The following is a 14,036-nucleotide window of genomic DNA, read 5'->3' on the forward strand; positions in this document are numbered from 1 at the left end:
AGATTTGATTAATCTAATAAGTTCAAGTATCTGATTTTAGCTTTAGTGAAACCAATCACTTTTGTGTGTAAATGGGATCTATGCTCAGCTAAACTCAAACATTGTTTTTTCTTCACTTCTACTTCATTTTTTCCCCTCTGGTGTTGCTGTTCAAATCCTGGTGCATAACAAATGTTTCAAAATTGCAAAAGTAAAACAGATATGAGTAGTTTAAACAATAAAACTCTGTTTTATGCCAGCGCAAGCCTCGTGCATAGGAAAGCATCAATTAATTTGTTCAAAAGTCCAAGTCTTTTATAAATGGCTTTAATGATCAAATTTGGCACTCTATGTGATTCTAAATATGACTGTTTTTACTCAGATGATATAGATCATGCCAAATCTCCAACAGAGCTGTCCCCCCTTTTTTTTTTTTTAAACACTATTCAATTATTCAATACCTTAAACTCTACTGAACAGTTTAAGTTGCACATCTGGTATAATCTGTATATATTTTAAGCTTTCTAAGAGCAAACTCCTGATAAAATGCAGTTCTTTAATGGATTGCAGTCTTTAGGCCTCTCTTCCAAACTTGTACACTTAGGTTCAGACGTTTTTAACCTTTAGACGAAAAAGCTTTTGCGTGGCGACTCTACCACTAGTATGATTTGCCTGTACAAATCATGCTAGTTCCATCATTAACTATGTTTCAACTTTGTTTAAAAACAAATGCTTTATATTTCATAAATATGTATGAAAACTCTTTTTCTATCTCTTTCTCAGGTAGTAGGTTGGTATTATGGCCCTAATGTTGGTTGGCATAAACATATTCAGTGAGATGTAATACACAAATAACATGCATTCTCAACTATATATGGCATGTTGGCTTTACAATAAAATCTTTATTTAGTAATTACAGGTTACAACACAGCAACAGCGAAAACAGCACAGCACACAGAACATTCCAAATATTTTTTTGTTTGTAATAAATCAAGCAATGAAAGAGGACAAAATACAAGGCCCAAAACAGAAGTCAATGAAACATTTTGAATATTTTAGTTATTTAAAAAGCATTTTAAATCAAGTCTAGAAACATGACTGCAACAAATGATAAGGCACTTCAACTTAAAAATGTGCATTCTTGCTGCCTTAAAATTTTAAGTTGTTTGACATACTGCACTAAATGTGTAGATATCTAGTCGTTAAATTCATTTTTTTCAGCTATATAGTCTTTCAATAAAAAAAAAATACTTCTTATAATATCTATGTTTTACAGTTTTAAATGTTATTTTCTTATATCGACTTATCCTACAGTTTGGATGATGCACATCTAAGGATGGTCACCTTGTCTGATTTGTTTTAGGAACAGATTTCACTCAAATATGTTCAACAAGTACAGTGTTATTTGCTTACTTTGAAAACAATTGTAGTCAAATTAATTGTGATCAAATGACCAAATATTTCAACTTATAATTTTAAGTCACAAGATAAAAACTCAGGCTTGTGAGTTCTAAAGCTAAAAAGTAGCAATTGTTGTGACAAATACATGTATGTACAATGAGCCTGTGAAATTCACTTAATTACACAATGAACAATGAATTACCTGAATATATTATACAGTTCTCAAAGGAGGGGAAACAATAAAAGAGCTACTTTGCAACGATCATTTTAAGAGACCTACACACAAAATAACAAAAGGAAAAACGAAGATAGAGAACACTAATAATCAACCAGTACAAAAGGCAAAAGATGAAACGTTTGCAAACTGTGATTGTCGAACAGCACAGACACATACTCATGATGCCAGATGTTTTAGTTTTACATGTGCTTGTAAGGCCCACATCTTATCATGGATCCCCCGTGCGTATTAATTGGCTTAGTCTCCTTTTCTCTGTGGCACCATTTGCGGAGCCTCACCGTTGCACCGTGACTGCTGCTCCTCCTGCTGCGCTGCAGGCTGCAAGGATTGTGCAGGGTTGGTTGCAGTCTGTGTGTCAGAGGCCTTTTCTTTAAGAGCAGCTTTAAGGGTGGCTGCCATGCTGAGGCCACCACCGGCTGGAGGAGCAGGACCACCTCCGGGTGCGTTGGCGTCGGCTGCTGCCCCTGCTGCCCCTCCTGCGGGCCCCGAGTCACTCTGATCAGGCCCTCGAAGACGTTTCATCAGGGTAGTTACCCTTACAGCTTTCTGTGAGACAAATATTTCACCATAAAACTTACAAAATTTCATTCAAGTCTGCAATGCATATGTGTTTTTCATGAAGTAATTCTCAAATATGACAATTGTGCAAATGCGTGAAGGAGGTGCAGCATTAAATAACTCCAAGGCTAACCTAAACACTGTGGGTGAGATATTAGACAATTTAAATTACATATTATAGGATAGGATACTCCATTAAATCTGCAGTTCTCTATTAGGAAATGTTCTCACATTGATGTCCTAAGTAAGTATATGTCTCTAAAAATGAATATGAATGAACAGAAAAAAGAAATGTTGCCTGATGTGAATATTTATTATGTATGTGAGCGATTCTACCTTCCACTTTGCTTTGGCAAAGTTCTTCTCGATTTGGGCACAAACTCCATCTTTGATGTTCTTGTCGGAGGCCGCATTTCCAGAAATCCTAAAATAGTAAACAAAAGGACAACAATTTTCAGCATTAGCAGTACTTAAAAAAGCTTCATAATTCAAACTGTTACAGCTGGGACTTGCAGAAATTCACATGCAGAAAAGTCGAGAACCTGGTAAGCATCTTCAAGAATAAACAGAATGATCTGGAAGTGGTTTGCTGCACTTTAAGAACAATGATTTCTATGTCAACAGTTTTTATTTCCAAAGAGTTGCAACAAACCAGGACCAGAGGGCATTAGTGGAAAACTCACATTTGGAGTTGGTCAAAGGACACAGAGGACACCTTGTATTAAACCAGCAGGGCTTCCATCGCAAAGGAAAATGCAATCCGTTTCAATCAACCAAGACAGACCGTTTCAAGCGAGAATGGTTGTATTGTGCATCAGGCAGTTAAATAGGGCCATGGCATTTTTGTCTGCACTTCAACAGATGTATTAAATTTTCATGTGATGACATGAGATGTGACCACCATTTACATCTCATGGAGCCCAATTTAAACCTTAAATCATTTACATCTTCTACATGAGTACAAAACTGAATATTTTTCATGCTTCACATTGTTGTTTTTTTTTTTTAAACTATAAAAAGCTGTGTTTGACTTATTTCCTTTTTTTTACCATTCATGGGCTATAGCTTCCTGTGCAGTCAATCGCTGGTCTTGGTCGACATCCATCAAAGATGCTACCAAGGTTTTGGCTGTAAAACACACAAAAAACACAAGAAAATAAGGTTTCTATTTGAAACTCAGTCTTTTGATATGTTGTGATACCGAGACTGAAATAACTTAGAATATGACTATATATTACCAGAATCAGAAATGTCATCCCAGTAGGGAGAATCAAATTCATAGTCCCCAGACAAAATCTTTAGAAAAAGGTTCTTGTCACGGCTATCTGGGTCTTCTTCATCAGAATCGTCATAGAAAGGAGGGTTCCCTGATAAACTTTGAAGAAATGCATAGCATAAATTTTAGAAGGAAATCAGATAATGAATTTAATGCACTTACAAGTACATAATTTAGCACTTACAGTATATACATGATGACGCCGATGGCCCAGCAGTCCACTGGTCGACCGTATCTCTGTCTTCCAACCACTTCAGGTGCTGCAGTTCGAGCAAAGATAACGTCTCATACTTATTTTATTCTTTTTTTTAAATGTCATGATTTGTTTTGTTTAAATTACTGCTATATATTCAGATCAGATGACATGCCACTCACCAAGATATTCTGGAGTCCCACACGGGTCTTTAATTAGTCCATTTTCCAGTTTTGCCAGCTGAAAGTCGCTGATAACAATTTTGGAGTGCTTCAAACGGTTATAGTACACCAAATTCTCCAGCTGCATTAATAGAGGATAACCAAGCAACAAAGGATTCATTGTAGTTCATTGATCTGTGCTGGTTGTTATGATGCTCATCCTACACAGAGAACTTTTCATCTGCTGGGGGGTGAAATGCTTCCCTATGTTCACTAGGTGTCAGTAGTAAACCTACCTTCAGGTTTCTGTGGACAATCTTCAGAGAGTGCAGGTAAGCGACGGCCTCCAGAACCTGCCTCATTACATTGCTGGTGTCCCTTTCTGAATAGTAGCCTTGATCCAAAATCCAATCAAAGACCTCCCTTCCTGTAGCACTGATGAGATGACAGGCCTGCGTTAAAAAGCATTGGATTGCGTCGTGTTGTTTAATAATGAAAGGCCCCCCACAAAAAACTCACAGCTCCAGAAAAATGAAGTACTCTTTCTTAGTTTCAAATGCATCAACCAGCTGGAGGATGTTGTGATGTTTTACCCTTTAAATAAAAGAATAGAGTTAGGAGTAGAGTTCACCGAGTGATGTAACAAGACAACCACAATACAAGCTACAATTTACTGTTAAGGTAACTAGTTAAATACAAGGCCTGCTGGAAATCAGAGAATAACCTGCTGTCATCTAGTGCAGCTGTATTCATGTCATAACTGATTTCCAGATGCTAGATCTTATTCATTGTTCTTTATTCAGCTGTAGTGATATAAATAAATCTATTTATCAGTTGATATTTAACGTTTTTCAATGAACTTAGGTCTGATTTATGAATACAGTAAAAACCAGATATGTAAATTGACCAACAGAATATAAAGTTAGATATTTTTAGTGAATTTTATTTGGACTTTTGTCCATCGTCTGTCTTCTACAGCATATCTGTGATGGCGTGTGTCTCGATGCATATGCTTTAGCTGAGGTTAGATTGGATAAGCTTTGTGTTAGTGCTCACTTACATCTTCAAGATCATTATCTCATTCTTTGCAGCTTTCCTCACTTTCCTTCCATCCTTTTTGTTAAACTTTTTACATGTATACATTTTCAAGGTATTCCTGTCCTTTGCTCGGAATATCTCACAAAATTCCTCCCTGTAAAAAAAAAAAAAAAAGGAAAAAAAAAAGACAACAGTGCAACCATTTAGCGAATTTTGAGTTGAATCATCACAGGACAACAAATATGTGAGAATTTAGAACCCCCAAAAAACATGTACTCACGACTTAACAACTTGTCCGAGGTCATATTTGTCAGTCACCTCCGTGGGACTGTTGTAATCCTTCTTCTCTCCGAGTGTGAGACAACCAAACGGCATGGCAGCTTGTGCCCTTCAGCCAAGGAGAGACCTGCCACAGCGCAACACCTCAAGATTACAGTGCAAAATAAAGTTTAATTTCAACAAACCTCTTCACAGAAAGGTCTGCAGTAATCTACTGTAATAATGTGTTAATGACTGTAGGAAAACAAAGCAAGAAATGAATGCACAACGATGCACTTCAGACAAAAAAAAGAAAAAAAAAAATCTGTCTAAATTAATATATGTAGGGAATACTTTGTGGTTTTAATTGTTTTTCTTTCATAGTTTTGCATCTGAGAATAGTGCAGGTGAGCATAATTGGGCATGCATAGGTAATAATTTCACATTACAACTGGGGCTACAAAACATAACAATGACTTATTTCAATAATGTAGCTTTCTGCAGTGAGCTTCAGCTTGTTTCTCTCAGGTTCTGTGGCGAGTCAATGCTTTACTGCAGCAGGAGCTGCCACAACATTCATTCATCTCCTTTATAACAAATAAACTAAAACTGAAATAAAAGTATTATTTATCTAATAATTTAGATAAATAAGATTTATCTAAAGTACTGTTATATGTTTACAACAAAATTATTTAATATTAACATAAGCAAAAATGTTTCTTTTATTTATTCATATTAAGTATGATTTAAATTATTCATACCACTGGCAGTTTTAGATTTAAAATCATTTTCCTTCATCTAAAAGATTTCTTTCTGATAGAGAATAAGAGAGGCATATCTCAAAACATGATAACACAATGTAAAAGGATATCAAGTTTGAAAAACAAACTGGTATTCAGAAAATGACAGTTCATTGATAATAATTTCAAAAAGCTTTCTTAGAATTAAAGAAAAAACAATTTCTCATAATTTCTGATCTTTTTGTATGTTTTCACTTTGACAATGCACCTTTGAGGATGAGCTAAAGATGATCCTAATCTTTAGCTCCCTCTATAGATCATCTGTCTGTTTTTGTTGGACCTCTGGCCAGGCCTCATGTTTACAGTCAGAACAAACATACTGGTAAAATCAAAAGATAGCAAACTAACTATGCCTTTCATAGCAATGTTCATATACAAAAACAACAAAAAACGTGTATGTTATTTCTACATAAAAATTTCCAAGACGTAATGCATTTGAGGAAAAATACTAAACTAAATTACATGTTTTTTCTTTCACTACTAATTTCTAAAAATCTATAACAAATGACCAAATCAAAGCTTAGGACACGATCACAGTCATAAGTAATATGATGCAAAATGGCCTCGCTAGAATAACAACTGCTCTGTTACTATCAAAGCAACTTGCTTGTTTAAGGAAATTATTTCACAAAATACCGTAAACAAAACACTTTGTGTTTCTCAATTATATCTCATATTTTCACCTTTCAAGAGCTATCAAAGATCACAGCTGAAACCTCTCACGTGCACAGATCTAAAAATGAAGAGGAGATTCTAATCACATGAAAGTTAATAAATATTTGGACATAATATGGAGTGACAGTGTCACTGCTAAAACTGGACATTTGTCCAAAATTGATAAAAAGACAAGGCAGTAATTGGTAAATGGAGAGCAGCACAGTGGCACCAGCAACACTGAAGTAGTTCTGTCTGAGTTTTACAGTGTGATATGATGCACATGAAATGCAGTGGGAATTTGTGTAGCATTTTCTTGACTGATACCTTCATGCAAAATTATTTCTATCCTTCTGTACATTTTGCAAGCAATACCTCTATCACAAGAGAAAGTGAACATCTATTTCAAATTTATTAAATTCTCAATAATTGGTGGTCAGTATGACCTCAAAAAGTCTGAAAGCTGAAAATGTTGTTTAAATTAGCTGTTATTTTAAACAAACACACACCAATGAAACCAGGTATTTAGTTACGATTTTATCATCTCACTTTTATAGCTAAGTCCAATTTAAAGTGAAATCATGATTTTTACTCCAGAGTGACTGATGTTGCTGTAGCTGCAATTCAGAAATGCTACAAAGTTCCAGAGCTACCAAATAAACATTACTGCTCACATGGATGACTTGTAAATGGCTTATTTTTTTGGCAGGCCTTACAATAAAAGTGGAAGCTTGTGCAGAAGAGTGGGAGTACAAAGATTCTGACTGTCTGCAGCCTCAGTCAAGACAAGAGGCAAATATTTCTCACGGCTATTGTGTCTGGAAGCTTTAAACAAAGAAACTAGAACATGAACGTGACCTGAAAATACAAAACTGGAAGCACATCTTAAAAGATAGCCTGTCCTTCTTTTAATCTTTAAATACATTTCACCTTAGGGCAAAGGGCAAAACGTTTCTTTAATTTAAAGTAAATTTTGTAGTTACTGTTTTCACATTTTTGATGTAGTGGCGAAAAAAAAGATCCAAAATGTCACTTGATTGATGACAGAAAAATCGGCACGTCTTGCTTCATCTAGAACACAGAGTATATACTTCTACTATGTTAGCATGTGGTTATTAATTAAGATTTCTAAATACAAATACTTTAAACTAGAAACTAAACTTTAAAGTCTCATTCTGATCATGAACTTTTGGACATTTAATCTGATGAAGCAGACATTAGTTTTAGAATTAACAGTTCTTGGAGGCAAATTAAAACTATTTTTGTTATTTCTCTTAAGCCACAGAAGCAACATTAGTAGATATGATGAAGTGAACAAAGAGACAAGACATCTCTAGAAAAAAACAAAAACATATGGTTAGTATGACTATGTCTGTACAATGTTTTGTTTAGTGAGTCATGCTTCAGGTTTTGAAAGGCTGCGAACCGAAGCATCCTTTAAGGGATTTATTGTAAGATAACACAGTTTCACTCGAAGTTATGATCACATTCTAAAATTATTCCATAGAGTCTATACAAATATACATAAATTATCACATCTTTTCATTTATTTATTTATTGCTGACTTCATAACAGAGTATCACCCTTAAAAATATCTAATTTGTCCCCTGTTGTGATATCTGTTTGTGCAATTCATATAACTTTGAAGGACTCATAAATATTACCTAAATAATTTAAAAGAGCCTAGCTTTGTTGCCATCCTTTTGTAGACAGTAAACCTTCGTACGTGTGGTAAAAGTAAAGTCTGGGTAATTATTTTTAGGACACAAGCTACTGTGAAGAAGATTAAATTAAACAGTTTATGTCTCCACCTCTGCTCTCTGGTTACTATATGTAATAAAAAGTAAAAACACTTATTATTTAAATCATGTTTATGAACAGTTAGGGGTCCAGTTGGAGTAGCCTAAGGGCTTTTGTTTCTTCTATCCCATTAGTTTTCCATTCTCAAATCCAATAGTGTTTGCTCAAGGCTAGTTTTATTCCAGACATACGAACAAATAGCAGAGGACTGAGAAGTACTAATACAAAGAGCCCATCTCTCATTGCAGAGCTCTACCTCTCACATTTTTTTTATTCTTCGATCTTCTCATTCAAAATGCAAGACACTTCAGTATGGCCTGTTTTTGTCCTAAAGGAGGGAACTCTGAGTTCTGTATTAGACTGCAGCTGAAGCACAGGTTTAAGAGATTTATGACCAAATTTCAATAACTATATGTCTTGCTTTCAGAAATACTACTGAAAGCAAGACAGATGTGGAGAGCTACATCTGAAACACAATATATGCAAAAATATAGACAGTTTTTCTTTTTCTTGTAAATAAAACACCTAAAAAACAGAACAAAGTTCAGCCAGACTCTTAGAAAACAACTTTAATATCATGTCTAATGGGCCTTTTTGGAAGATTTGAACTACCTCCGTCTTTTACCTCTCCGTATCACCCAAAAACTGCCTCAGAGACAGACAATAGTCCAAGCAGCGAGCCGAATTAAAGCCCAGCGCTGCTGTGAGACCATTTATTGCAATCATCAGACGCTCACTGAATCACAGCTCCTCACACCTTTTCCCGGAAGCTTGACTCAGTCAGTATCACTGCGCAGCAAACACCACACGGCACAGAAAAGTCAGGCAGGATTTTCTGAACATTTTGTCTTTTTTCTCATAAAAGCAATTTTGGAGATTAAAGGCTGTTCTACATAAAAGGACACAAAGAAGCCGACTGCTGCTGAATCAGAGTTATTTTATCTTCAACTTTTCAGAGATCTGAATGATAAAGTCTTCTTTAATGGGAGCATCAATGCTGCTTCAAATTAATACCGCTCATCATTGAGAGAGCTCAAATGTGAACACTAATTGGAGTTAATGAAAAAAAAGTAGAGTCGCTCTTTTGGATTTGTAGATTGTATTGTTTCACTTTTGACTTTTTAAGAAACATCCTGATCTTTTAAGTTTCTCTTTAGTGATGCAGCCAATGCAGTAGCCCCTGTGGATTAAAGAATTAGAGGGACAAAAAATAACTATAATTGAAATTGGGATGAAAAAAAAAAATCATCCTCACAATGGTATAAGGCCATGTGCGTATAGTTTGTCCTCCTTTTGTCAAATGGAAGACAGTAGCACCTTTTGTGATACTGTACAAAAAATGTTTTCATTTGCATGCCCCTTAATTTTTTTTCTGCTTGTGTAAAGTGTTTTAATATTGTGCGATCAATATATAGCCTTTCATTCTTTTTTTTTTTTTCTTGTGTTGCCACAAATAATGAAAAAAAATTAAAGATGAAACTGGGAAGAGCCAGAAGAAACTTCCTTTTCAATGAACAGACTAAAGTCCATCTGTAACAGAGTGGAGACGCAGCGTTCTGTTCTTTAAACATGCAGCAGCTTTTCAAACCACAAGAACAGTCTCCAAAAACCCGGTTCCACATAAGATGGATCATCAACATTTGCTTACATATCTGTGTGAAGACATATATAATTGACCTTGTTTAAAGGATGTGTTCTTTGTTTGTTGTTGAGTCTAGTTTGTTGGTCTGCTGAGGGTTGTGACTGGTTGGGTTGATGTTATATGCTGAATGTTGTTTTTGCTGTTGTTAGTGTTTACTATAAATGATAAAAATCTATAAAATAAAACCTTAAAAAGCAAATGGCCTCACTGTCTGCTGACGAGATATTACCATACAGGAGTGATTTGGCGGGGGGGGGAAAATCAAGGCCATGAACCTTAAGCAATATCATCTTAAATATATGAAGATATGTCTCTACTTTACAAAAAAAGAGTTTATAATCTTTTCTATCTTTTGAAAGAATAAAATCAGACTGCATTCAGATTGTTTTAGACTTCTCTGAGACTACCAGTGAATTCACAGCCCCCTTCTTTGTGCTGCATTTTTAAGAGGTCAATGATTAAAACCATTTTTAATCTAATTGACTGCCTTGTTTCCCCTGTTCTTAAAATGTTTTCTTTAGTAATGATCAACTTTTACCTAAGACATAAAAATGTATCTGTTCAAACAGGTAAAAATCTTTTGTTTCAATATAACTCATGCTTTACCATAAGCCTTGTGAGTCACATGATTAAGTAAATTTCCAAACAATCTTCTTGTTTTTATTATTCACTTTCTATTTTACTCTATTTTTTTCATTTTCATTACATTTCTTGCATTTTTGAATTTACTTTTTCTTTCGATTGGTCAATCTTAACTCTAAAAAAAATTGAGCTCTCAATATTTCAAGTCTTGAGAAATCTGTGTCAGTTTGACAAACACAAAGTTAAAGTTGTGCTATTGGAAAATTCATAACTCATCTACATGGCTTATCACTTACCAAATGACTCTGGATATGTACACGGCTTACATTTAGAAACAGTGATAATGTCGTCACTTTGTGTATATATGGAGATCATTGGGATGATTGTTCTTAAAACAGTGATAAGTAAGGATCTCTAAGAGAATTTAGTTATAAAAATAATTTCAGGTATTTCCCATCCATCCGTCCGTCCGTCCGTCCGTCCGTCCATCCATCCATCCAGAAACAGACATTGAATTACACGTTGGGCCTACTCATATCAACATCCTGAGATTAAAGTGTGATAATAGACGCTAATTTTCCCACTTCATATTGTGATTTGAGTTGATATGTTTGAAAATTGTTTTGTCCAAATTCAATTGCTGTGTTGCCTCATCTTCTCAATTTATTTAATGTATGAATTGTGTTCTTAGCAACTGTTTTAGTTCACATTGCCACAGTGGAGGTGTATGTTCTCGCTGGAGGATAAACTAGAAACTTGGCCCCACTCACAAGTTTCATTTAGAATTTATTTTTAAATATATTTTCACTGCATTTAAAAATATATATATATATATAGTTTGGAAAAATTAAGGTATGGGGAAAGTTTGACAGACAGTCTTTTATTTTATAATAGGAAAGAAAATTTTAATTATTGTCAGTTTAATGTCTTACTGATGACTTTATTTAGAAACTGCTTATCTTGTTTTTATTAGAAAATGGCTGAGAAGTAAAAAACTGTACTTCATGCAACTTTGACTTCTAAAAATATGCTGTTTGTTTTTCATGCTGCTATTTTGGGTTTGGATTGTTGGTCGAAGCGACACGAGACAGTGGCAGCAGGCCAGAGCTGCAGATTTTGGCAACAACTGAGGCTCTTCAAAGGAAACTGCGTGGTGACATGGGGGCAGATGGTGGTGATGATTTTTGAGCCAATTCTTATGGCCGCTAATGCTTTATTTAAATGCCTCATTAGTGAGCCTGTATGCAAAAAAGAAGTGTACCTATCTGCATCTCTGATTTTACATCGGGAAATAAGGTTGATGACTTTAGTCTGCTGTAAAACAGTCAAAAGAAATAATGGTGCAAAGACCAACTAACCAAAGCTGTACATGCTTGGGGCTTTTTGAACCCTGCAGGAGGAACGTGCAATCTCCACACATAGAGACCTTCTTGCCAGAATGCGACAACTTCCAACCCCCAAGCCATTGTTTCTAAGAACATTATGTCGGAAAATTAACAAGGACAAATGAATAATACCTGCTGTTTTTCAGCCAAAAAAGCCAGAGATGTAGAGAAAATTTTGATCAGCATGAATCAGCCTCCCTTTGTGCCTGTTTTTGATTTGCTCTGCATTGACTCCGCCATTCATCTCTTTCTCAAGCATCACTGGCTCATCTGACCAGTTTCTTCTGATGTTGTTTTGTTGCCATGGTTTCCAAGTGCTACAGTATGCACCAAGGTACTGTCTGTGCAGAACAGCTCTGTGTGTTCTCACTGCCGTCACTGGCCAAGACTCCTGCCACTTTATGTGACTGGTACAGAGCTGTAATTCAGACTAGAGTCTAAAAATTGACAGGACATGAGCCAAGCTCATAATATTGCAGACTATTACCATGTTAAACTGATAGGCAAAAATGTTTGCCTTTTCTTTAATTTGTCACCCATAAATAAAACATCAGTAAAGTCCAACAAAATGTAGGTTTTAGTTTAAGGTTTCAGTATGTTATTTGCTTTAGTGCAAAGCAAATAACATACCAAAGGTCACAGCTGTGTTATAATCATCTCTATAATCACTCTCTTCAATGATGAGCCTTTGAAGTTTCTCTTGATAAGCCATTGCCAGTTTAGTAGAGAGGAGTAGACAGACTCCAATAAGGAAATATAGTGTGTGGCATTTGAAGGGCTAAATTAACCTAACATAAGGAGAGAAGCAAACAAAATGTTGCTTGCTGTGAAACTGTGAAAGAGGTGTATGAAAATACTCATGACATAGCAGGAACTAAATTTCCACACTTGTCATTTCTGCATACACGTGAGCTGGTTTTAGCACTGCAGCACAACCAACTGCAGCAGAAAGTTAGAAAAGTATCTTTGGGGATGGCAGTGCCCACAGAGGCCTCTGCTACACATATACAGAGACTTTAATCCTCTACCAGGCTGTCACAGGTTCGAGTCCCGGCCCGTTGACCTTTGTCAAATGTCTTCCTCTTCTCTCACAACCCACTTTCCAGTCAAATAAAGGCCACTAGAGTCAAAACAATATCTGTTCAAAGCTGTCATTAGTCTTTTCTAAGTATGTAACATGGTTAATGATATCAGTATTTTGCATGCAGCAACCAGCTATTCAGGCTATCCTTGTAGTTTATGTTGAGTACTTCTAAATAGTTTTGTTAGTAAGGATGTTGACTTAACATTACCTGTTAGTAGCCATTATAACAAAAGTTTCTACAGTAATAAGTGATTGACATTGATATCGTGAGACAAGGTATAATCAGTTAACTTGAGTCAGACTTCAGAGCAACCCTCTACTGATGTTCATCCTACTTGTCTGGAGGACAAATTGTCTTCCTCGACTAATGGTGTAGCATTTCTTTCAGCATTTAAAAAAATCTTATGACTCTAATTTGTTAACGTTTTAAGCACATTGCATTTGTGAATCACAACAAACTAGAGTCTGCAGAGGCGTAAATGAATGAAGTCAGTACTTCAATCCTCCTCAAGCCAGCAGGAGGCCAAGGAGCCCTTGAATTCTCAGACTGAACCTAAAAATATCAGGTTTTATTTACAATAGGAAAAGTAGTTGACTTCCATTCTAAAAACTGTCACATCATAAGGTGCCCCAATTAACTCCAAGTTGCCTACTAACCTGTGTAGTGGTGTATGAAAGTTTGTGTGTGACTGCGTGAATGAGGTGCTACTGTAACGTGACTAGTGCTTTTCTTGCCATTATGGCTAGAAAAGCACTATATAATTCAGACCATTTGCAAACTAATCTATTTTAAAAAAAATTACAAATGTGTTACACTTGTCCTTTGTTTCCCCTTTTATTCAACACAGTCTGTTTACAAAGTGCCTCTTCAATGCACTTTACTAATCAGAGATCTAATTCAAATTCAAAAACACAAAATCCAATCAGTTCATTTATACACAGAGACTCAAATACAATACAGATGCACACTTCCTAATTCTGACCTAA

The 14,036-nt window shown here is 35.5% G+C and overlaps 1 protein-coding gene across 2 annotated transcripts in view; it reads right to left on the minus strand.

Moving 5' to 3' along the window:
• Positions 1-861: 861 nt before the first annotated feature.
• The window catches only part of LOC103137233 (caM kinase-like vesicle-associated protein), a 15,345-nt gene continuing 2,170 nt past the window's right edge, over positions 862-14,036 (minus strand). Inside the window, exons 2-11 of one of the 2 annotated variants that reach the window (XM_007550896.2) lie at positions 5,125-5,250; positions 4,867-4,998; positions 4,326-4,400; positions 4,103-4,241; positions 3,828-3,948; positions 3,637-3,712; positions 3,415-3,551; positions 3,226-3,304; positions 2,513-2,600; positions 862-2,164 (exon numbers count right to left, since the gene is read on the minus strand). In XM_007550896.2, coding sequence (XP_007550958.1) covers positions 1,856-2,164; positions 2,513-2,600; positions 3,226-3,304; positions 3,415-3,551; positions 3,637-3,712; positions 3,828-3,948; positions 4,103-4,241; positions 4,326-4,400; positions 4,867-4,998; positions 5,125-5,219 — 1,251 coding nt within the window. In that variant the 5' untranslated portion in view covers positions 5,220-5,250 and the 3' untranslated portion in view covers positions 862-1,855. Of the gene's footprint in view, positions 2,165-2,512; positions 2,601-3,225; positions 3,305-3,414; positions 3,552-3,636; positions 3,713-3,827; positions 3,949-4,102; positions 4,242-4,325; positions 4,401-4,866; positions 4,999-5,124; positions 5,268-14,036 lie in introns of both variants that reach the window. The other variant, XM_007550887.2, reaches the window with a different exon arrangement.

Source organism: Poecilia formosa, unplaced genomic scaffold (assembly GCF_000485575.1).
Source record: "Poecilia formosa unplaced genomic scaffold, Poecilia_formosa-5.1.2 Scaffold2, whole genome shotgun sequence".
In the NCBI taxonomy this organism is placed as follows: domain Eukaryota; kingdom Metazoa; phylum Chordata; class Actinopteri; order Cyprinodontiformes; family Poeciliidae; genus Poecilia; species Poecilia formosa.